A 24955-nucleotide genomic window follows, 5' to 3' on the forward strand; every position below is an offset into this window, starting at 1 on the left:
AGATTGCCACACCAAACTGGTGTAGGGGGGAGATCTGGCTACAGACAGCTTATGTTTGGCCAGGTCATGCACAACCCCAGCAGGCAAATCTGTGTGTGAGCAGGATAAATTTACAAAAGAGAGGACGATTTATTAAAGGTCAGTTTGTACAAGTTAGTGAGGACTCTCCAGCACACAAGGGGCTGATGCAGCAGGGGTGGGAAGAGAACTGACAGCCCAGTCACCAGCTCAGTCCACAATCAGCTGATTGCTTACCCAGCCCTGCTGCACCTGCACAAAGGGTAAACTGGATTCCATGGAGCCTGCTTTAACCTTCTGTGGGTGAACATTACTGTCTGAGGCTCCCTGTGAGCAGAGCAAGGCTCTGTGCAGGGGCAAGGGAGACTGGATAACCTGGAGCCTCGTCCAGGGTCAGAAGAGCAGAGAAAGAAATCAAGGCAAATCTTAGTCTGCAATGGCAACTGAATTAATTTAGGAATTATGAAGAAAAGGTTAATGTTTTCTACTTTTCTCTCCTTCTCCCTTGGGACTTGCTTTCCTTTAATTGACCCATTTTATTGACTATGCTTGAAGAATCATCTACAAGTTGCTGCCTACATTGAGCCCCCTCTGGAAGCTGATTTCAAGCTCTCTGAAGTAAAAATGAAACTTTGTTTCCAATGATCTGTGGGACTTTCTGCCATGGTCATTATTATGCTGTCACTTCTGTGCAATTATTAGCCTAACAGCAAAATATGAATGGGGGAATGAAGAATCACTGATGGGTTTGGGGCAGCTGCACCATGCCTCCACTTCCACGCTTGCAAGTTGTGTTAAAATGCTGGCAAGCTGTGCCATTACAGGAGAGGCATCCACAAGGCTCTGCAACCCTGAAAGCCTCTCAGAAAACATTTTATGGCTTCAATTTGGGAAAGATACACACATTCCAGTACTTGTGACACCTGCTATACGTCTTGCCAGTCACTGCTTTGCCTTGCCTTGCTGGTTCTGGTATAGAAGATAATCTTGAAAAATATCTTCTTATTTTTATAACATTACCACAGTAATACATATCCTTATAAACATTCTGAGGTTGCATTGCAGGAAGAGTGCAGGCCACTGAACCAGTGGAAGGCAAATGGCAGAAGCTCAGTTTCTGCAGAATATTAGAAGGTTCTAATAGATTAGGGTGGCCACCGGGGCCAGCACTACTTGGGGAGGTTATTTTTGTCCTGGAATATATAACTCACACTGCAGCACCTGTTGTTTGGTTTTCCTGGCTGCTGGTTGCTAAGTGCACCCCACAGATGGAGATGGGAGGTCTGGGGGGTGCCCAGTGCAGCACTGCTTGTGTTTCACATCCCCCTGACTTCTGATTGTGCTGCCTGACCTGACCTTGCTGATAGAAGCCCAGAGGCAAGTGCTGTGCTAGCATGGAGCTAGTGGCAGTGGACAGCAGCTTGATGCTTTTTGAGCAGCAAGGGACCACATACTCTACTCGTGCTTTGACAGAAGTACAGGTTTGTTGCTCCTTCACGTTAGAATGGTTTTGGTCAGGGAGCACAGGGTAAAATGTCAGTGGTAGTCCTACTCTGGATATGTTCAGACATCACACACATGCTCTGAAATCTGGCATAATTTGCTGGAAGGTTTGCACGAACTTCTCCAGAATTTCTAAAGTCTTTCAGACAGGAAATGTCATACCTTAGTTAAGATGCAAGTACCAGTGTGTCCTCTGGCAGGGACCAGGATTGCCACCTGCCATCAGAAGGACCTGCAAGAATTTCCTAAATTCCTAGGTAATGTGAAGGGTAAATGTGGCAGTAGAGTAGGGAAGACTTACTGCAAAAACCACCTCTTATAAATAAAAAATGGGGTATCTCAAGTAAACTAAGGGTCCATTTGAGTAAAACAGCATGAACATGTTTCACTCTCTTGGGGTGCAGATAAACAGATGGACCTGGAAGGCATGGGACAGGGCTCAGAGCAGGGTGAGGGCTCAAGTCCCATCACATTGGTGTGGCATTCAGGCTGCATCTGAGCTACTGTGTCCAACTCTGGGCTCCCCAGTACAGGAAAGACAAGGAGCTGATTATTAGGGGGGCTGGAACATCTCTCTCTTGAAGACAGGCTGAGGGAGCTGATCCTGTTTAGCCTGGAGAAAGAAGACTGAGAGGGGGTCTTACCAATTCATACAAATATTTATCTTAATGGCTAGATTCTTCAGTGGTGCCCAGAGCCAGGAAAAGGGGCAACAGGCCCAAACTAAAACACAGGAAGTTCTATCTCAGTATGAGGAAAACCTTTGTTCTTCTGAGGGTGACAGAGCACTGAAAGAGACTGTCTAGAGGTTGTGGGCTCTCCTTTTCTGGAGATAATTCAAAAGCTGTCTGGATGAGATTGTATGCAACCTGCTCCAGGTGAACCTATTTTAGCAGGGGGTTTGGGCTGGATGATTTCCAGAGGTACCTCCCTACACCAGCCATTCTGTGATTCTGTGATGTTCATTTTTATTTTCTTCAGCCTCTCTTATTAGATGTTTTAACTTTTCTTAAAGTCTAGGAGGAAAAAGTCCCCAGGCCTAGATATGTATTATTGCTTTGTGTCAAAATTCAACAGTAAGCTCTTTACCGATTATTCAGTCTTTATTTAAAGGCTACTTTGTAAGTTAGGATTTTAGACATTAAATGAAGGCTTTTACATCAGAAAATATGCATGCTGGAACTAGTATTCCATTGTTTCACTCTAGAGTCATTAATACATGTTTTATGAGTTCCTCAGGAATAATTGGTGCATTGCTGTGTTTGTTCAGATAAGTGGACAATGCTTTTATCTCTTCTGGAAAACAAACAAAACTCCCTTGTGACTCACAGCCCTTGCTGTGGACTCTTGGCTCCATCCTTTATTCCCCCAGCACCCCTTGCCTTTTCTTTCACCATTGAAATTTAAGAAGCTTTATAGTACTGATAACTTTACTGTCCCAAACCCAGAGGTCCCAAGTGACCCCTGAGTTAGTGTCAACAGGGCACCTCCCACGTTTTCTCCCCTCCTTTAAGATCTTCCATAATTGCCTGCAGCCCCCTGTTTGGGTCAGATATGCTTTTTATTTGCATCTCCTCCTTCTCATCTGACACTCACTATTCCACTTAGCCTCTCTGTTCATATCTATAGGTTTCACAATTAAGAAAACAGCTATTTTAACAGTGTGTGTTCAGTTGATCATGCTTTCTGGAGAAAGTGAGTTTGTGCACCTCAGGGTGTGGCTCAGCTGTGCCACGGCCAGGAAAAGGGACTCAGACATGGCATCCTCTGTGCCACCTTTGTTTGACCTCTGTGTGTGACAACATCTACCACACAACTGATCTCAGGCAAAGGAGACATCACAGATCCACCTCAGCTGCTCTGAAGCAACAATTAGGATAATCTCCCAGGTCATGGGAGACTTCCCAGCTTCAGACCACAGCTGATGTGTCTTGGATGCAGCACAGGTGGATTTCAGCAGTCACCTTCACTTTCTAAGCTCCTTTTACAGTGTTTAGAAATGCATGTTTCTGCCTTACCTTCCTGTAAGAAGTTTATGTGGGAAACGCTTTCTTTCACTTCTTCAAATTTTTTTTTTGTGGTTGTACCAGCCTCATTTTTGCCCCTCTGTCCTTCCACAAGACCCCACTTCTCTGGTGGGTGGGAGGGTAAATGTGCACACTTCTGATTGTGGTCGTCTGTCTCCGTTTTATCTAATGTAATTGTAACATGTATTTTTTTTATCCCCAGTACTCATTTACTTATGTTACAAAATATTAGAGAACTTTTCAAAGCAAAATATAATTTATTTGAGTCAGATGAAGGAATGAAGAGAATAGAGAAATCTTTTGGCTAATTTCATAAATTTATGAAGAAACATGAAATAACAGAGGTTTTTGTTGGCTTTTTTTTATATACTCAAGGAGAAAGACTTACTTTAGTTAGCAAGGGAATAAAATCTAAATGAAATTAAATTAAATCAGTCCAGCTCCATTAATTATTAAAATTTTTTGGGTTAAGGTTAAAGGCTGAAGTGATGCAGACTCCCTAACTTTTCCTTTCTGTGTGAAACTTGTCCACAAAACATTTCACAGGGCTGTCAGCCAGCTTTCTTAAGGGAGAAATAGTCAGGGCCCAAACTTAGACCAGATACAGCGTTGAAACACTAATCCTACATCTCCTCAAAACTAGATGAGGTAAGCACATTCAGAGCACCCTACAGACTCACTGGAGCCATCTGAGATTCAAGCTGTCGCCTTTCCTTTTGTATTGACACCACCACAACTAAAATCCAACAAGAGGAGACGTCTCTCAGGTGGTCTTTGGAGACTGCAGCCAGATCCACACAGCTCAGGGGAGAGGAGCCCCTCTGCCCATGGACTGCTCTACCTGGGGTGGGGTCACATTGCCAGCAGCAGCATTTAACCATGATTGCTTTCAGCCATTTAACACAATTGTAATTATCTCACAGACTAGGCAGATATGCCAAGAAATGTTAAAATCTGAATCCACAGGAAATGAGTCAGCTCAGGCGATGAGAAATGACTCTGAGGTCCATTATGGCTATCTCTCACAGCATCACTTCCATGCTGCCTTGCTGAATCATTCCCATGGACATTGCCAGCTCCAGGGATTATCATCAGGACTGAGTTGTGAGGCACACTTTCTGCTCTTAAAAGTTTAAATGTTCTTAACTTTTCCTATCCATGCTCCCATGTGGCCGAATGCAGCTGAATTTGACATTGCTTTGAGCAACACTGTTGCACTTGGATGGGCCAGTGGTACCTTGGGGATTTCTGTCCTTTTTAATCACACTAATGCCAGTGATAGTCCCAGTTCCTTTCCCTTTATTTTTTACTCCAAGTTACTGGTCTGTTTGAACCGTTTTTCACAGTCCTGTTCCCTGCTGCTGGTCAATTTCTAGACTGCAGTCACCTCTCTGGATAAATAAATACTAGCAACATCTCTAAAAATTTCTGAAATGAATAGCTTTAAACTTAGCTCTGCGTTTCAAGTGGTGATTCCCAATTATGAAACAGCAAAATGCATCACTTCTCATCACTAAACCAAATCTAACCATTGCTGAGATTTTCCCTGCCTGAGTGTCCTGGTTTCAGCTGGGACAGAGTTAATCTCTACAACAACACTGATGCATTCAAGCATCTGAAGCATCTTCTCTTGTTTTTACTGTGATTACACACATTGTCCCAGTGTGTTTCTATAAAGGTGTGAATATCTTTACCTAAGAGGTTCAGGTGTGCCTGAGTGGCCTCTGCATGGACCCACTATGCCCTGGCTCACAGGAATCTCTCTTGCAGTGCCTGTGTCACTATGGATTTACACCTTGGCACCACCCAGAATCTTTTTACTGCTCAGAAAATGCTGCTTTTAAGCAATGATACTTTTGGTATCAGAGATTTTCTCAGCTCCTGCGTCATTCTTTCTATCTTCTCAATCATTTAAAAGAGAAAGCTCAAAAAACTCTCTTGCTGCCTGTAACTCCAGAGTGAGGTTTGATACACTCTTATATTTTGTCTGTTCGTTACATGGGCCTGATTCCTGCCCAGAGTGAGACCCCTTGTCAGACAGTCAATGTAAAGACAGCTTACAACTGATGCATACCATGTTGTAGCCTAAGTGATTCCTTACACCCAGAGGACAGGGTAAAAGGGCATTAATCTAAGGGAAAATCTGCCTCTGGTTTCTTCTCTTGGGACCTCCTCTATAGATTAAGGGTGTTTTCTCCTCTTTCTTTCTCTTTCTACATGCTCTGCTTATGGGCATTTCATCTTACAAAACAAAAATCTAGCCAGTAAGAAGGACCACCACGTTGTTCACATAGATTCCTCCTCTTTCTTAAGGAGAATGCAAGGCTATTTCTTTGAAGAAAAAATGTAATTTAAAAAATGATGGAAACTTATTTCTAGAGTGGCTTTGTATTTGTTCCATCAGCATATCATGGAGAACACAATATGCACACTAGGCAGCTTGAAGCAAGTTATTTCCTATATACTGAAAAGAGTCTCACTCTAATCCCCTTCAAATCTGGGCACTTCAGATTTTCTGCTAAGGATGTATTTTATTGCTCTAGCTAATTTTAATTTACATGGGCAAAGTATTTTGCTAGACCAGCCTTATTAGCAAGAGTCTGATGCTAGAAAGGCAAGCAACTGGATCTTTGGTTTCAGCAAAGGATTGCCATCCTGTTTCAGACTACCAACTCACACAGAAATGTCATTTCTTGTCCCAGTTGTGACCCTCCTGCATGTCACACGGATGAGGCAAAAATCAGTCTTCCCAAGAGGAACTCATGGAATTATGTGGTTTTGGTGGGAGGAGATGGTGCCATTGCCTGAACCATACTGCCATTCGTCTTGGGGACAAAACAGTGACAGCACTGCTGAGCAGCAGGAAATGAAATGGAACATTTACCCCCAGTATCAGCAATATTTGATATACGGTTCTGAGAGAGACAAATGGTGTGCATGTATGCCTACAGAAACCCAATTGAAAAGATGCTACTTCCATACAGACTGAAGGGAAGTGGGTTAGTGTTGGATACAGATACACACCCATCACAGTTTGCAGATACTATATTCATACCCCGAGGATACATTTCCATTGAATATCAATTCCAAAGTGTGAATTCACTTTTGGTTAACATATATTTAGCTGTACCTACCACATAACATATCTAGACAGGTGAAGGTTGGTTTCCTCTCCCATGTAGCAAGCAATTGGACAAGAGGAATTGACTCAAGTTGAGCCAGCAGAGGTTTACATTGGATATTAGGAAAAATTCCTTCACTGGAAGGGTGGTCAAGCATTGCAACAGGCTGTCCAGGAAAATGAAATCCCTGTCCGTGGGAGAGTTAAAAAAACATGTAGATATGGTTCTTAGAGACATGATTTAGTGGTGGACCTGACAGTGTTAAGTTAATGGTTGTACTCAATGATCTCTTACTTTACCTTACTTAGACGTCTTTTCCAGCCATAAGGATTCTAACAGGATTGCTTCTAGAGATTGCTCAAATGGCCCAGAATCTCCAGCTCAGTCTACACAAATTTTTAACTGTGATTTATACTCCAATTGTACTTGTACTTTTCCTTAAACAATACATCTCTTCTATTTAGGCTCTACTAGATAGTTCTATCACATGACAATTAAATAATCTTATTCTGATGATTTCCATAGAAAGCTAAGTCATTAATTCAATGTTGTAATATTAGCTAATTATAAAATAACTTATCTCTGTCTTTCTATACAAAATTGGAAAGGAAAACTTTTCTTAAATTGTGAACACTCAGAAAAGCTGAGAGGCAGCTGCATATAAAGGTCTCAGAGTTCTGATTAAAGAGGTTTGAAAGGCTCAGACTGTAAAACTATGAGTGCTGACTGCGTTGTTCCTACTGTAACCATACTACTGCTCTTCTTCACTCAAAACAATGCAGTTAGGTCCCATTTACTTACCCAAAAATGCTATCGCTCACTGCCATCTAGTGTTAATGGTACAGACTGCCAGGAATTTAAAATTACTATTGTTATCACACTTTTCAGCCCTATCCTGAGAACTTGGCCTTTCTTTCTACTGACAGAGGGAGCTGCAGATGCACACCAGTGCAGAAAAACCGAACAGTTTATTCACAGGAATAGATCTGCTTTAGGGGCCACACAATTTCAGAGACTGTAGTTATATTTTTACTTTTTCTGCTCTGACTCTGCTTACATGTTCTCTCCCTGTTTCACTGTCTCATACCAGTCTTGGCCCTGGAGCAGAGCTGCTCCTCCTTTCTCTATTTTACCTGTCAAGGATTTAAAGTCTCAAAGCTGGGATAGAGCAGTTGGGTGAGAAAGAATTTTGCCTACTGAACATCTGTGGCAATTTTAAGGCACAAGTCACACTAATTTACAGTGCATCTTCCTGTGTTTTCTGAAGACTGGAAAAGTTCTGTACAATGTGAATTACCTTCTGGTGACTACCTTTTAAATAAACAGGAATAACAATTGTTTTTTATGAGAAGAACTAATGTATACCAAGTTCTTAAAGAAAATGTCTGAATTCAAAAGCAGACCACAGAGTCTTACCATAATGCATAGTCATAACTGGTTTATTAGCACTGGTTTTGAAACAAATATATTCGGGTACTTAAGCACATTTTAATCCATGTTTATTTCTAAATTTAATATATTACCATATATTACATAATGCACTGAATATTCAGTAAATGAATAATAAAACCAAAGTGCAAATTAAAGTAGCAAGATCAGTTTTAGATTATCAGGAAGGCCAAAATCACATTACTAGTATAAGGACAGCTTTTAAGTGACTAATATTAAACATGTCATTTTATCATTGCTATATGCATGCTTGTACAAATGATCCAACTGTGAATTGGTTCCACTTATCTAGAAAAGAAAGTAGTTCTTCCCTTACATTACAACTTCATGATCCTTTATTTCCTACTTTTCAGGCCTGATCCTGCAGTCCCTACTCAGCAAAACTTCCAATGCACTCTGTCAAATTAGTTTTGTACTTTTTCTTTAAGCTACATAAAGCCCACTGGCTCTCTCCAAACATCTGAATAATAAATGGCTAGAATCTAATTTCTAAAAATTTAGAAATTCTAAAAATATTCGTAACAGAAAACAATGTAATTACATACAGACCTAAGTGTACTAGGGCCAAATCCAGGAACAGATCTGGACAGAAGCCTTGGGACTGCCAGGACAGCAAGGCTGGCCTCTGTTGAGTTAGGCACTTTCCTGATTAGCCAGTCACTTTTAGGATCACAGTTTTGGATGTAGACATCTCGAGTCTCCATAAATACTGTTTTGAGCACCTGCATCCTGGTTTTGGATCTGGCCTTTTTTTATACTTGAGTACATGTATCACATTGACATTATGTAAAGACAATGAGAGAAGTGACCCTAAAGTAGAACAAAATGGTAATACAACATAATATCATAGCCAAGTCTAGAAGAAGGTATTGTTCTTTTCTGTGCTTGGGTTAGGCACATTTGTTTTAACAGCTTTTAACACTGTATCCCATTTACTATTCTTGTGTTCTAACTGCCTTTTCCTAAATTTGTGTTGAAATAAATCGTTGCTGTCTTCATCCTCAGCCTCTGACACTATCTCCATTTTTTGGATGATCAGTTTAATGAGGTCATGTTGCTTTTCCAACAATGTTGATATATCTTTGAGTCTAAAAAGCAAACAAACAAACAAATATGCATCAGGCTTTGTCATTTGATTTCAAAGGACATTTAAGTCATTAAAATTACAGATGCAAAAATTGACAGTACTTAACCCTTCTACTAACAAAGACAATTATCTAGAATACATTTAATTCTTCAAGATGAAATACTTGTCCATGTTACAGGAAATAGGATTAAAGAACAAATCCATGGTTCTTATGAAAATTAACTTAATATATAGTTAAGGTAGAAGCAACTTCTTTCTAAAAATAAAGTTGTTGACTGCTGTATCAAAAGTTTTTCCTACTGACCTATTTCCTTGTCTGGAAAGAAAAAAGCCAGAGTTGCAATGGCAATTAAGCAACCAAAAACATTGAGTGAAATTCACAACTACTTTTACATCATATGAGAAATACTGATGAGGCATTTACTGATCTTTTTCAAACTGCTATCCAAAGAGTAATTGATGCAATTAAGCAGTTAAACTACGTTAGCATCACACATACAGAACACAGTATCTGTTATCTTCAAAGAAACAGTGAAAGAAATGGGAAATGTGACTAGAAACTGTCTTTTTAAAACTACCAAACAGGTGTTTTGAAAATCTACTTTTCTGAATGCCTAGACTCACAAAATTACAACATGAAATCTAGTGGGACTGAAAAGGCTCTTTATGAAGAACAGCTGGGGGGCTTTAGATGTAGTTAGGTTTTTCACTTGGTTTTTAATTTTTTTAATGAGAAATGGTAATAGATCTTAAAATATGTGAAAACCACAAGAATCAAAATGTGAAGCAAAAGAAATCCCTGCCCCAAACCAAAACACAAAAATACATACACCCAGCACTGACATTAGCTCCAGTAGTAACTGAACTCTGTTTTGAACTCTGATAATAAAAACACACTGGCAACACAGTAAGAGTTTTCAGTCAATATTTTCAGAGTAGGAAAAATTACTTTCCATAATGATATGGTCACAAGTTTTCTATTGCAAATAATTTTATAAAATTATAGTTTTCTTCCTTCTCTGTAGGAAAAAAATCCCAACCAATGAAGAGTCTGTTTTATAATACATTGATGTAGAATGTGTTTGAAGAAAAACTTGCTAAAGTCCATGATTTGCCTGTATCTCTAGGGTGTAGTCTCACCCTCTTTCAACTCTTGCTGAGTCTTTCACTCAAAAAATATTCAATCTGAATCTGTGCAGGAAGACAAAACTTTGGCAGATTTAAAAAAAAACAAAAGGAAAAAATGGAGAGAAGAAAGTGCAGGGGAAAGTGAGAGTGAGTGAGAAATAATATATTTTTCTAGCTGTACATTCACAGAAAGCTTTTTTGAAACCATTCTTATGGATATGTTGCTATCAAGAAAGTACAAATAATTCCTTCCAAGGCTTTGGAAAACATGATTGGTTCAAGTGAGAGTCAAGACACCAATCCATCTTTGGGGAAACAATCTGAATCTGATTTACTATTAGACCAGGGAAAAGTCAGTAATAGATTGTGTATAATTCCAAACCAACTGGAATTACATTGCTAGGGAGTTCCAAATAACCCTTGAAAACCTCCACTTGCAAATCTCTAAAATGAAAATGCATCTTCTCCATTCCTTCAGATTACTTTAATGAGCTATAGGCTCTGTTGGTTTGGGCTGGGGACACTGAATTTTTGCTTTTTAGATACAGTATGGAGCTTTACATTTTTTTTATTTTTAAATAGGAGTATGTTTGTAACATTGGTTCTACTTATTTTTACAGCTGTAAAATATCACCAAAAATACCTGTATTTCTGCTTCAGAACTTCCAATTCTAGTGTTGTATCAGGGCTCTGTGCATACGTGGTAGAGTCCTCACACCCGAAGCAATACTGGAACACACTCTAAACAAAACATGGAACCAAACTTAAATAGATCCTATAGTATGACAACAGATTAAATATATGAATGGTAAGTCTTCACACAGTGTTAAGACTGAGGAGACTTTTTGTTATGATGTTACTTTTTCGTTTATTAAAACATTTGTTTTGCAAAATTTGTTTTGTAAGACAATTCAGTGTATCAACAACAGCCGAAATGGAAAGAAAATAAATAAAAGAAGATAAACCCAAAGGGAGTAATTCTACCTTTTATCTGAACATTTTTTGTAGCCTGTCTCACTTCATAAAGTTACAGTTCACTGAGTATTTAAACAATAATTTTATTTGAATACAGCTGCACTGAAACTGATTTATCAATTTCACTGACCTTTGTAAAGGTCTAATCATAATTCCCTCGACATCAGTTAATGATTGAGTCTTAGCAATGTATGTACAAACTCAATCATATCCCTTTTTGGTAAGAACCTTTCTCTCTAACGTTCACCACCTTACCATAAATCCACAGTATCTCGGCCTGTTGGGATACACAGTGATTGATTCCTGGTCCACCCGACTCAAGAACCAAAACGGCAGCTTCTTCTCCAAGTTGGTGTGGAGATTTACCTAAATGTAGTTTTGCATTTAGAATGAGATATGTTGTGTTAAGATAAATACACATTATACGTGAAAATAACCATCATGCCATTATATTAAATTCACTAGTGCTACCCCACACTGCAGACAGTGGTATCATATTTGAATAGTCCAGCTCAGACACTAAAACTACATAGTCAAACCAGTATTGAGTATTTTAGCAGAATTAATTGCTCCACATAGATGTGCATTATTTTCAGATCTAATCTAATAGATTATCTATTAGATATCTATTAGATTATCTAATAATCTAATACTAATCAGAATTTAGTATGGCAGAATGAATTTGGTATCCTTTTGATTTTTGTGTACCTTCTTTCCACTGCATGGGTTCTCTACTAAAGGCAACTGTGATTTCAAGTATTACAGTGACTGATTTTGAGATTCTGGTTTTTGCTCAAACAAGAATTGTTTCAACTGATGGTTGAAATTTCCTGAAAAATGCATTTGCTTGCACTCTTCCTTGGCAATGACTCATATGAGTGAAAATGAGATTCAGAATAAGATGTCATGTTCACCAATTTGCTTTACAGATATCTTAAGATAGTTAGGAATGTGATGACAAATCAACTAATTATCTAAATGGCATTCTAGCAATGATATGTAATTCCAATATTTGATGCTTTCATGGTGTGTTACTCACCTGCATTGCAATCCTTTTCAATGCAGCATATTTTTGTACTTCAGCGATATCACCAACAGCCAAACCAATCTAGAAAAGAAAAGAAATATTTCATTATCTTTTTTTTGTAGTCTGTGATTTCAATTGTATTTCTCATTCATATTTAAATAAAAAAAATATTCCAGAGTTAAATTATTTCTTCACTTGAACCTCAAAACATTTTTTGCATATTTGAAAAATATGTAGCAATAAATTTAGAGTGTTTTTACTGACAACATTCTATTGGTAAGGCCCTAAAGAGCTACTTTTATCAAGAATATCATCCTTTCTTTTATATTCTTCATTACTGCTGTATTGTTAAGAAACCTGTTGATCTCTTGATTGAGTAAGATCATGGCAGCAAAAAACAACTTTAAGAAACATGAGCTGTTTGATTTTTATTGCTCAGTTCATGTGAAAATGTGACTTCCTAAATAAAATGTAATCAATGGAACATGGCTGAAGATATATTACATATTTTCCCCCTTTTCACCATGATCATGTTTTCTGATTCTTAACATTTAGGTCAGGTTTGTTAGTTAGTTCTAACACTACTTCTGATTGCTGTTTTGTGTGCAATGAAGATTTGAGTTTGAGCTTTTGGGGCTTAATTTTTTTTTTATTTAAATTATTGTTAGTGTTAGGTTATGATATAAGAAGGCATTGAACAAAAATCATTGCTCCCTGTTGCTTCTGTTCTTCGCCTTCTGATGTTTAAACATTCCTTTGTACTTTCTCACACACCCTTCTAATAAACAGAGAGTGTTTGCATTCCTCCTGGAGGAAGAAAGAATGGATGGACACTGGAACAAGCCAATTGGAGGCAGAGATTCTTCCAGCACTGTCCAATCCATGATCATTGTAAGATGTCTTTAAATAGACACCTGATGTAAATAAAGTAGTCTTTTGCCGTTCATGCAACCTGGTGTGAGGTGTCTGTCTCTGTCTCCTGTGTGGGTGTGACACAGCGTCTAAGGCTCCCCAGTTTTCTTTATCAAGACCTCAGAATAATATGTTGCAGCTCCAATTCAAATTCCATGACAGTTATTACCTAAAGACATACAGGATACTCCTGTAGAAGTCAGCTGTGGGAAAATACCCAGAACAGTAAAATAGATGGAAAAATGTGCAGAGAATGGGGACATTTTAACATGTTACTGAAAATATCTATTAAATAATGAATGGCAGTCACTTAACTGAAGTAATTCCATGTGCTAGAACTCTCTGTATATAATTTTGTTTAACCACTTTTGTATAATAATAAATAGCTTACTTACTAGCAAGTTCATAAGAAGGATTGGAATAAGCAAGGTAAATATAATAAGAACTGTGTAACTCAGGAATGGATATGGCAATTCACTGCTTAGTAAAGGATCAAGGAATGCATCATGGTAATTAATGTCTCCCAGCATCATTGCAAATGTCTTCATTACAGAAAGCAGAGGTGTGCTGTACGTTTGCTGCAAAAAGAAATATCAAAATAAAGAAAAAACCCAACTGATTAAATTTGTAAATAAAGCCTTGAGATGCTTTAGACAAAGATAATATTTATAATGATAAAAACTTAACTATGTAATTGAACTAACCTGTGAACCCAAAAGGACAAAGAAACTCAGCCCAAAGGCCAGTATCAGGAAAAAGAAAACCACAGCAATCCGAATCAAAGTCCTCAAAATTTCCCAGAACATCACAACATAGATTCCATAGTTCTCAAATCTAGACAATAAGTAAATAAAAAATATATAGAATCAGTCATAGAATCGCTTAGTTTGGAAAAGACTTTTAAGATAATCAACTCCAACCATTAATCTAGCACTGCCAAGTCTACCTCTAAACCATTAAATACTGAAGTTAGAGTCTCTTGCAGTTATTTATGTAAGGCAGTAAGTAATGCTGGTTTTCACCTGTGGAAAGAGACAGTGCCTCTCTCAGAGATTCTGTTATGGCAACAAACCTGTTCTACTTTCACATCCAAAAGTGTGCAAGTGATCCTACTCACAGCAACTTAAACTGCATAATCTTATCTTTTAATGCACAAGAAAAATTTTCAAGGTATTATTTTTCATGGATAATGTTTGTTCTCTCCATAGGCATAGGCAGTGCAGTATTGTACCACTGCTGCATTCAGAATAAAAACTTTAGCAAATTATCCAACTTTTTTCTGCTTCTCAAAGCAAAGTAGCAACCAGAACAAAGGACAACTGGCACCATAATCCACATAGCAGCTACACAACTGATTTAAAAGATTTCACTTTTTATAAGATGTGAAACAAATGATGTTATGTAGTTTTAGTGTCATACAAATGGAAAACAAACAAAAAGAAACACACTGCTCAGGAAGAGAAGGAGAATAGCATCATTTTAAGACTTCTGTGTTTCCAACAGCAGTCTGTTGTTGGCAAACCACTCCTATTCTTGGTTAACACAAAGACTAAATCTCAGAACAGGAATTATCATAAAGCAGATTAAATTACTTTTTCTCTCAAACCTGAACTTGGGAATTTATGTCCTCTCTCGAATCTAGGGACCATGAGATTTTCTTTTATGCTACTACAGTAGCAACTGTGAAAATACCTATGCCTGTCTTTCACTCTGAAACATTATGTGCAAGACTGAAAAGGTCAAGCTGGAAAGAAATCTCTAATTATTAGGCATTTATTAGGCAAAATTCAGTTGAATTCAATGGAATCACAGGTTGTTTTGGGAAAAGGCAGTCCGAATGAGTTAGAAAAATCATGTGTAAAGTTCTATTGCTACACACTTGAAAAAATAGTCAGGCCAGGAAGGCATTTCCTCCAACAGCAGAAGAAGGGTTATGCAATCATCTGTTTACTTTTTACTGTTTAGGTTCAATCCCCATCTTGCCCAGAGCAGACAGGACACACCCATTTATTACTCATCTAAGGTCACACACAGGGAGGACGAGGTTTGCAGCAAGACCATAAAGGTACTCTCTTTGACATTAACTCTGTTTACAAACCGTGTCCTTAAACATCCCTGCTACAGTAAAACAACCCTGAAATAATCAGCAAATGTTGTGTTTGTCTGTCTGCAAGACTTCACGGGGTGATTAGTGCATATATACAATAAGAATCAGAAGAACATCTATGCAGTGTTACCACATGCAGTCTTGGTCAGGCCCAAATGTTTAATTTATTAGTCTAAAGCATTACACCCACGCTATTTTTCCCTCCACCCAGCTCTCCTGCAGGTTACAATTCTTGGACACTATTGTACCAGGGACAAGATTTAAGATAATTAAGAGCAATAATGACATAATGACATAATGTCAGCTGAAGAAATAATAACATCCATCGTAATTCTTTTACAAGATACTATGGTATAAAGAAGTGCCATGTGCTATTTAATATGGGAAATGATAAAAGAATTTACCTTCTCCCAGGTATTACTCATAAAACCTGACTGCCTTACATCTTTCATAATTCATATCCTTTTGGGCTCTTTTAAAGTCAAAGTCAATACAGTTTAATGAAAGATGATTTAAAACTTATAAAATTAAGCATAGCCATGCTTAATTAACATTAAAATAAATATTGTTATTTCTATAGTTGCTATAACATATGTTGTGATGCTCTACATGAAAAAGACTGAAAATGACTTTATAGTCCATCAGAGATAAAAAGTTCCTATGCTCCTAATCTGGAAACTTGTATAGTTTGAAAAAAATAAAAATACAACATGAGAGTCTCAAACTTGATCAGTCACAGTTTAGGATATGTAAAATATCTGAAAATATTAAAATATTTTATTGCAAAGCCCGTAAAAAAATGTTACCGTTGAAGATAAAGCAAGAAGTTCATCCAAGACAAGTATACAGCAATTGCTCCACATTCCCACTGCAAATGAGCTGGTGTATTAATAAATAAAGAAGACACAAAAATTATGCTTGTAGTATAAATGGTCCAGTCCAGTAGATTGGAGTAATCCAGCAAATATTTCAATTTCTAGGATTTAAGAGAGAAAGGTTAATATTTACAAGTCATCCATCATGAAACACTGAATTCAATACACTATTTAAATTTTCTTCACAATTTTAATCTTTATATATATAAATTAAAAAGTATAAATTTGCATTTCCCTTCTAATCAGGAAAAAACACATTAATTTCAGTATCATAAAAACTGCCATGCAAGCACACTGTCTGATCAATGGTATTTCTCTATGTACTTACCTGCTGAATCAGCTGAAATATTTCTTTGCAGATGCCCAGTAAACTCATAATTAAAACTAAACACATACACACCCTTGTGAAGTATGAGTCCTGAAACAAAAATCAGGACACAAAAAAAAAGAGAAATTATTAAAGGAATGTTCATTTCATCTCTTCCTATTATATATACATTATACTGCCAAGTTAAGTAACCCTGTTAGCTTGTGTCATATACTTATTACTGTCTAAATTCTGTTTTACTAATATTTATTGTGAAATCTATGTACTGGGTTGGGTTGTCTCATGACTTTTTCATATATCAGGATATCCTCAGGAATCTTTTATATCTCTTGAGTTTATTTTATTTCATATTTCTAGTAGCATATCCTTTTTGAGTCCCTGTTTCAGTTCTATGCCTTTTCTCTCGTGTGAATCTTTTTTCTTCAATATTAAAGAAATATTGTTCACTTCAGGGAAAAAAACTGAAGCAACCATGTACTAAATACAAATTTCTCAGAAAAAAATAAAAATAGAAACAAGAACTGAAAATTATCTGAAGAGGTTGCTGCTGAATGTTTAAAAATATATACTTCTATTTTATTCCTTAGAGTTGCTATATCTTAAATTAATCTAGAAATTATTTAAATAATCATAACTTTTTGCTATGAAAATCCTAAACATATTGTGACTACTAATAAAAGTACCTCATATTCTAATGGTCTTGCTTCATAGAACTCTGTTCCATTCAAAGGTCTTCCTGGTTGTATGTGAGTGACCAGAAGAGTCAGTGGGATGAGACCAAGAGAATATATGCCTAAATTCATTAGATGTGCTCGAAACCCATAGGCCATCCTTGAAAGTGAGAATGTCAAAGTTACAACACTTTTCAAATTTAGAAGAGCACACATTCAAATTTAACAGTCAATAATATCTTGAAGATGAAGGAATAAACATTTATTGAAATGTCACTTTGTGATGAATGTGTTCATCACTTATGTGGACAAAGATGTATTTGCCACCCCGAAATACTGTTCTTTTCATTTTTAACTTGACAAACTTATTATATATTTTTGCAATAAAGAGGAAACAAAGATAGTAGTTGTCTTCATTGTAAAAATCAAAAAATCTTCTAAATACTAAGTTGCACTTTATGGAAAAAGACATTTTCTCAGTCAACTCTATAAATATGCACATTTTAATAAACAACTTTCAGGCACAATAATCTTTATCTTGACATGTATTATATTTTATATCCATTAAAACAGACCAACCATTTCATAAGCAAATATTCTTTACACACAGGATGACTGAGCAGCTCCATGCGATTGTGGCGCACCATGGCCTACAAAACACAAATACAGAAGGGTCAAACTTAATTCATCTAAAAGTGCCTACAAAACTGGCTAGGCCACCTTTTTTACCTGACTGTTAGCCTAATGAAAAGTAAAATGTGTGTAAGGCATTGCAAAGTCCATTTGATGAAGCACTCTGGCCCAAACCCATCACCATCTTGCCCTCTCTGCCTGCTAAGGCATTCAGCTTCTCTGCTGGGGCTCTGTTATTCTATTTCAAGCTTCAAAAATTATACAGACTATTTTCAACTACACCTGTGAGACCACGCTTTTACATTTAATGAGAAAATAATTTGTTTCTTTATTATTAGATAGTATAACAACTAATTGCAAAGAGGAATCACAAAAAGTATGCATAATAAGCCAGAAAGTTTCTTATAAAAACATTTTCTGACAAAGACTGAGAGAACAGATTGACAATGCAAAAACCAGCAAATTTGTTTCAGGCATCATAAGTATTTTGCAATTAGTATATGAAACAAATCAACTTGTCTGGTTTTCAGTGCCTTACATTCCAGTGCATGGTCACTGCAATGACTGCAGAGTGGTTTTCATTAATGTACTACCTGCACATACGGCACAATATCTTGAGCATTCATAGATTTATCTAAACCTAAAATAAATTTTATTTGCTACTTAGAACTTTGGCCCACACTTAATTTCAATATGGTTTTAATATACAGAGTTATGGGCATTGGAGAAGAAATATTATGATGAAAAATTCAAAACTCTTGTATTTAACTAAACCAAGACAGCAGGCAATGATATCAGAGTAAAACCAGAACTTACATTTAAAGTGGTAAGTGGTTCATAGAAAATATCTTCATCATCCTTTAATTTCTTGTTAAGTGTCAAGGGACACTGAAGATATCTGAAGTTATATTCAATCTATATAACACACATACACCAGAATTTAAATATACTTCAAATTATTATCTCAGTCATAGATTATATTCTTAATACAACAAAAGTTATCCTTTAGAGAAAAAAAAGCACATTGTGCCAAGGTAGTCAGGATCAAGATGTATATTCATTAGCTGAACACATGCAATCAAGATACACATCTGGGACTGCAAGATGTTAAACAAACAGACATTTTGAATTGTAAAATAAAAAGTGCACATTTCTTCCTAAAATATTACTATTAAGAAAGATCATTTTCATAACTGTGATTTGTTTTATTGGTGACTTTAAAGAAAAGTTTGTCTTTAAAAGTTATATGGCTTTGAGAATACAATATAAAGAAAATACACAGTTGCAAAAAAAATTTGCATGTTTTCTGTTAATGATGTGGACACAATCCAATATAATCATTAATAAGGTGGTTTTCAATATGATTTCAAAGGCAACATAACTGGAGAGCATTCATGTCTGCCTAGCATTAAAAGCAATCTACTGCTTAAGATTTTGGACAAGTATTTACAAAACAAAGAAACATGCTGAATTCTAAATAATTGATCACAATTGCACTACTTATTATAAGCATACTTTTGATATGCATAAATAGATATTGTGTCTTCTCTCACTGCTATTTTGAAATATCCATAACCTCAGATACCCAGCTTGATTGCAAAAATTAACACAGCAAAGATACAGTTTATGGATTGTAGAAGTAGAAGTTTTATGTCACATTTATTATGAAGATTACAGAAACTGAACTTCAAAGTATTTACAGTCCAAAAAATAAAATAAGATCTCCTGTGTTCTGTGTTAAAATCTGAGATTTATCTACAACTGTACCTTACACAAATGAGCTTGACATGTACATTAAAATATATGTGTTGTGTACTTTCCCAGACTTTTTCATCTACTCACATAGAAATCTCGACTTGTCTTTTCCTCTGACGACTCAATTATGCAATTGTCCAACACCAGCTTTGCAGATGAACAGAAAAATGAATTAAGGTGATATAGACAATGTTCAACAGAAAGAATGTGTTTAGACCAGAAGAAAATGACTGTCAATTACAATGATCAGCTAACAGAAGTGATGACTCAGTCAGATTTTATGATGTATGTTTTGAAGACATAAAATTCCAGAATTTTCGTGCAGGAGTTAAATATATATTAAGTTTACCAGGCTACACTCTACAAGTATGAAGAGTGAATAGTTTATGAATACATACACACCAAGTCACTTGCTATTTAAAAGAACCCAAAACCATTTCTGTTGTGTCATTTAGCAGTTAGCTAAGAGAGTGAAAATATCTCAGATGATTTTGAACCCAATTCATTTATAACTTTCATTACATTTATACATAATTTTTATATTACTTTTATAACTTCTTCGATCTCAAGAAGCTAAAAACTTTTCTAGTACTGAAGAACTTGAACTGCACAAACTGAGACTATCACTGAAATACTATTTAAATAATTTTGTGAACTTATTTCTATTTTATAATACATATTAGTGAGCATAGCAAGCAGGAAAATGAATGCAGCACAACTAAGGTTATTTTGTGACATCATTTCTTTAACATGTGCAGAAAACTTACTTTAAATGAATCAGGAAGATATTCAACCATTTCCAGCAAAGGACACTTATTGGCAGTGGAATAGTGAGAGAAAGTCACAACAGCTTCTTCCCATCTGCAAAAAATTATTTCAGATAATGGAAAATTAATTAATTGCTTCTGTTTTAAATTAACTACTTTTAGATTATTTGAGTTTTATGTAAGATATTCTGGACACTTCTGTAAGAATGATTCATGTTAAATTCTGTTATCAATTAAACAGAAATGTTTCAACTATGCTAAGGCCTCCTAAAAAATATGAAACTGGAATGAATTTTGGAATCTTGGGTTACAAAATTAGGCAAGTAATAATAAATACAGTAAAATCCTCTCAGTATTCCCGTAACTCTCACCAAAAGATGTTATCATTAGGCAATGGTTTATTGCTTTATTCCAAAAGAGGGGTTTCACTATACCTTAACCTAAAATATTCTAAACTACAGTTGAAAATACTTGCAACATTTAAAAGCATGATTTTAAATTAAATCTCTTGATTATTTCTGATGGCTTCTACATTTTTTCACACAGAATCCAAACACTCAATGTAATATGAAAAATAACTTGCCACATGTCTGATGTCAGTTACAATTATGTCATTTTATATTTGTGCTCATTAGAACAGGATATAACCTCTGAAATTTTAAAATAAGTACTCAGTTTTACTTAATACACTACAGATTTTCAGAACTTAATCTCACTTAAGAAATCCAAAACAAAACACACGGGCAAATAAATTCAAGAAGCATTTTGTGTATACTTTACCTTTTGTGCAAAATGACAGCAGACACCACATCTTTTCTCCTGTTGTGTATTGCTTCATGGAAAAAAGAAGCTACTGCTTTGTTGAACAGAATTTTCGCACCATAGTCGAGAAGTAACCTCACTGCTTTTGCGTGTCCTTCTCGGGCAGCCAGGTGCAAAGCTGTGTTCTGTGCAGACAAGCAGTACAGCAGTACACGAGTAACTAAAAAAAGTACATTTCAGTGCTTTCCCACATTGAAAAGCCAGATGCTTTTCTCAGCTGCAAGTCTCAAATGTTTTTACCAGCAACACAAACCATTAGAATATTAGGGATTCTGACAGAGATTATAGACATGTTTTTATGTCTACAGCTACAGTAGGGCAAAATCTGAAGAGAAAACATACTGTAGGTAAGAAAAGCCAATTCATTAATATCTTTTAGTTCTACGGTGAACAATCTGCAAGTCACAAATAGGTAAAAATTACTGTATCCACAGACACAGAACACCTGCATTTGATAACCAAGAAGAGAAGCATCCAATTATGTCCAGATGTGCTCACCCAAAAATAACTCCAAGAAAATCTGAGGGCACGGTTTTCTAAGTGGAACATTTATTCTTTCTTTGGTGTTTTCATAAAAGTAAAGGAATCAGTGGTTTAGGAATCAAGATACACTGAAACTGACTTTTGAGAGTCTTCTGAATGCACACAGATTTTTCGGATTGAAATTAAGGACTTCTCATAAATTGAAATTAGGACTTCTCATGAATTGAAATTAGGTCTTCTCATGAATTTTTATTCAAGATTTGTTCCTAATCTAGTAATTCTAAGTGTTTTCAACACCAGTTTTCAGAGAAATAAGCAACAGCTTCTGTGTTGGGAACTGAACAGTTCATTATTTCTGATGGGACAGGTTCATACAAGAGGCCTTCAATCCAAGAAAGGGGTTCTGTCTTGACCTAATACACACTGCATTTGTCCAAACTCCAGCGCAAGATAGATGCTGTCTTTGTTGGACATCACTGTGCAGTGGATTTCAAAAAATGTTAATGAGCCATAGTTGATACCAGATTTTTTCACATCTGTGTAAGTTCTTCAAATTTGCATTATTTTAGCAATGTAGTACAAACATGGGTATTCTTGCATTGTATAGGGGGCAAGAGGGACATGTCTAATACATTCAGTGTTTCATGTTTTCTATTAGGGTATTTGAATATTTCTTGTCTCCCACTTAAAAGAATTGGATGACAATTTAAGTAATCATATATTTATCCAAAAATCTTTTAACAGTGGTGAAATATCACAGCACCGAGTCTGCCACAGAAAATAAAATATTACACATGTAATGCACGGTGGAAAACTACTAATAGCCTAGCCCTGGTATTTTGTCTAGAAGTAAGAGCAAGCAAGAAAAATAATGTTTACACATACCCCTTCTTCATCCACTCTGTCAGTACACTTCACATTAGTATCCAAAATGATCTGCATTGTGCGAGTGTATCCTCCAAAGGCAGCATGGTGCAGGGCTGTCCAGCCTTTATAATCACTTACATGTAATGGTATAAAATTAGAAATTATAAATAAAAAAGCTTTTTACAAATTTAAAGTGAATGTAAATGCCTGCCCCTTTGACTCAGACCTCTTTTCTTTGGCATGGCTTCTGCAGAGATGTCCATCCTTTCTGTCAACTATTGGTGATGATCAATGCACCATTCCGAAGTAAAAAGTTCAACTCAATAAAAGTACTTGGATCTCTCTCTTTTCATCTGCTTCTGAGATCTGAGGATCTTTGACCTGAAGCAGAACTTACAGTGCAAGGCAGAATGCCTGTGAACCACCAGTCCTAAGAAACCCTACTCAAGCCTGTAAGTGAAGCTGAAATGATTGCAATATTTCCAAACCAATTTTTTTTCATTAAAATGTTCAATATTCTTCTCTCAGTTGGATTTAGAGAAACCTCAGTTCCTCCAGCATTAGAAGCCTTGGTTTTACAGCTAGCCATGATTCTCTGTTCTACAAGTATTTTATAACCATGGTCTTATACTGTATGTTTGTATTTGCATATATTAATAAAATAATTATTTTAATATACTGTATTTGTATTTATATTGCATTAACTTTCTAGCAGATGAACATAAAATATAGGGGGATAAGTTTTTTTTGTCTTAATGAATGAAAATCTGTATACTTACCAGAGGAAGAGAGCTCCTCTCTTCAGAAGAAACTGAACTACTTTCTCATGACCATTCTGGGCTGCCAGATGAAGGGGAGTCATTCCCTTCTTATCACCTTCATTCAAAAGTCTTGTGTCTTTCATATCTCTTATAAGTCGTTGACAAGTATTGATGCGCCCATAGCTTTGCAAGATACACAAAGAAATTAATGTCAAAAACACAGGGATGAAAACCATGGCCTGGATTCCATTGCCTAGACTGTGCCACTAACCTGGCAGCAAAGTGTAAGGGCGACTTCTTGTCCCTGCTCTTAGAGTAGATGGAAACGTTGAGGCTGAGTAAATTATTTACAGAGAGGGCCACACCTTGTCTGCATGCATAATGCAATGGAGTGCATCCTTCATTATCTTCATCCACGACGAGATTTTTAATATGTTCCATCTGTTATCCCCCAAGAAGTACCCAAAAACAAAAGCTCAGAATTACATCTGTATCTCTTCTGCTCCATGGTTTCTAATAGCTTGCAACAATAACATTAATACTCTAAAGCAGTATCTAAAAATAAGAAATGAGTAAAAGTAAAGTTTTTAATCTGCTGATTTGTGGGTCACCATTTTTTCAAACCACTACTCTTCAAAGAACACAGGAGTTTGTCATCCTGCATCCTGACTGCAACCTATCCACAGCACAATACAGGAAATACTTTGCTGCCATTCCAACATTCCAGCTCGATGCTGGCAGCAGAAGGCTTGTGTCAAACATAAAGGCAGTCTTATAGTCTATATTCAGTAGTAAAACCTCTGACTGTCAAAACTCAGAAGTTCACTGGTTTACAGTGTAAATTTATTTCCACTGTTTCTCTTTGTCATCTTCATTTCCCCATTTTCCTTGTCTAACACTATCCTACAACCTTTCTTAAAGCCACTAAAACTCCTCCTACTATCCAAACCACTTATTTGAATTATTAATATTATCTATAATCAGAAAGTCAATGCCGAGAACTGAGAGTTATCATCACTGTTTTAAAACTGATTCACTACATCTGCTGAAAAGGGATGTTAAATCAATTCTGAATTACAATCAAAGCTGTTCACAGATTTCACCATGTGTTGTCAGATGAGTTATATTTGATTCACATTTAAAAGGTTGTTTCTGGAGCTCTGGAGACCAGAAAATTTAATTTTTTCAGGCAAGCTTGGGCTCCATCAATATAACTGCTTCATTTCAACAGAGCCAAATACAAATTTATATTAGAAATACTTTTAAAAACCAAGTCCAAGACTTCATTATGGTCTAGCCCACGGAAATCTGCAGAATATGCTGGAAACTATTTATAAAGTTCTAGATCTTGACTGATTATGAGCATGTCTCCTGGCTTTATTGCATGCAAGCTGGGAAAATAGAAGTGAAAAGTTCTATATATTATTGCCTACCTCTTGAGCTATTCAATGCCCCAACAGCAAAATAATTTATGGGATTATGTTATTCCTTTGCCTGGCAATAAGAAAACTGTATTATTTTCATGAGAGATATGTGATATGTACCTCTTCAAATCAATTTTGTGACACTGGGCTATTTAACAAGTATCACAAATCTTTATAAACACACAAAAATAAAATGGTAGTTACTTTTTTCTTT

The 24955-nt window shown here is 36.3% G+C and overlaps 1 protein-coding gene across 1 annotated transcript in view; it reads right to left on the reverse strand.

Moving 5' to 3' along the window:
• Nucleotides 1–8121: 8121 nt before the first annotated feature.
• Nucleotides 8122–24955, reverse strand: part of TRPA1 (transient receptor potential cation channel subfamily A member 1) — a 31557-nt gene continuing 14723 nt past the window's right edge. The window contains exons 11-27 of the mRNA XM_014883537.2: nucleotides 23589–23758; nucleotides 23336–23500; nucleotides 22575–22689; nucleotides 21165–21331; nucleotides 20385–20478; nucleotides 19705–19764; nucleotides 18679–18777; nucleotides 17809–17879; nucleotides 17242–17389; nucleotides 16559–16648; nucleotides 16162–16331; nucleotides 13953–14082; nucleotides 13644–13826; nucleotides 12349–12417; nucleotides 11565–11675; nucleotides 10978–11075; nucleotides 8122–9207 (exon numbers count right to left, since the gene is read on the reverse strand). Coding sequence (XP_014739023.2) covers nucleotides 8976–9207; nucleotides 10978–11075; nucleotides 11565–11675; nucleotides 12349–12417; nucleotides 13644–13826; nucleotides 13953–14082; nucleotides 16162–16331; nucleotides 16559–16648; nucleotides 17242–17389; nucleotides 17809–17879; nucleotides 18679–18777; nucleotides 19705–19764; nucleotides 20385–20478; nucleotides 21165–21331; nucleotides 22575–22689; nucleotides 23336–23500; nucleotides 23589–23758 — 2172 coding nt within the window. The 3' untranslated portion in view covers nucleotides 8122–8975. The remainder of the gene's footprint in view (nucleotides 9208–10977; nucleotides 11076–11564; nucleotides 11676–12348; nucleotides 12418–13643; nucleotides 13827–13952; nucleotides 14083–16161; nucleotides 16332–16558; nucleotides 16649–17241; nucleotides 17390–17808; nucleotides 17880–18678; nucleotides 18778–19704; nucleotides 19765–20384; nucleotides 20479–21164; nucleotides 21332–22574; nucleotides 22690–23335; nucleotides 23501–23588; nucleotides 23759–24955) is intronic.

The sequence above is a fragment of the Sturnus vulgaris genome, chromosome 1 (genome assembly GCF_052056855.1).
Source record: "Sturnus vulgaris isolate bStuVul1 chromosome 1, bStuVul1.hap1, whole genome shotgun sequence".
Lineage (NCBI taxonomy): Eukaryota > Metazoa > Chordata > Aves > Passeriformes > Sturnidae > Sturnus > Sturnus vulgaris.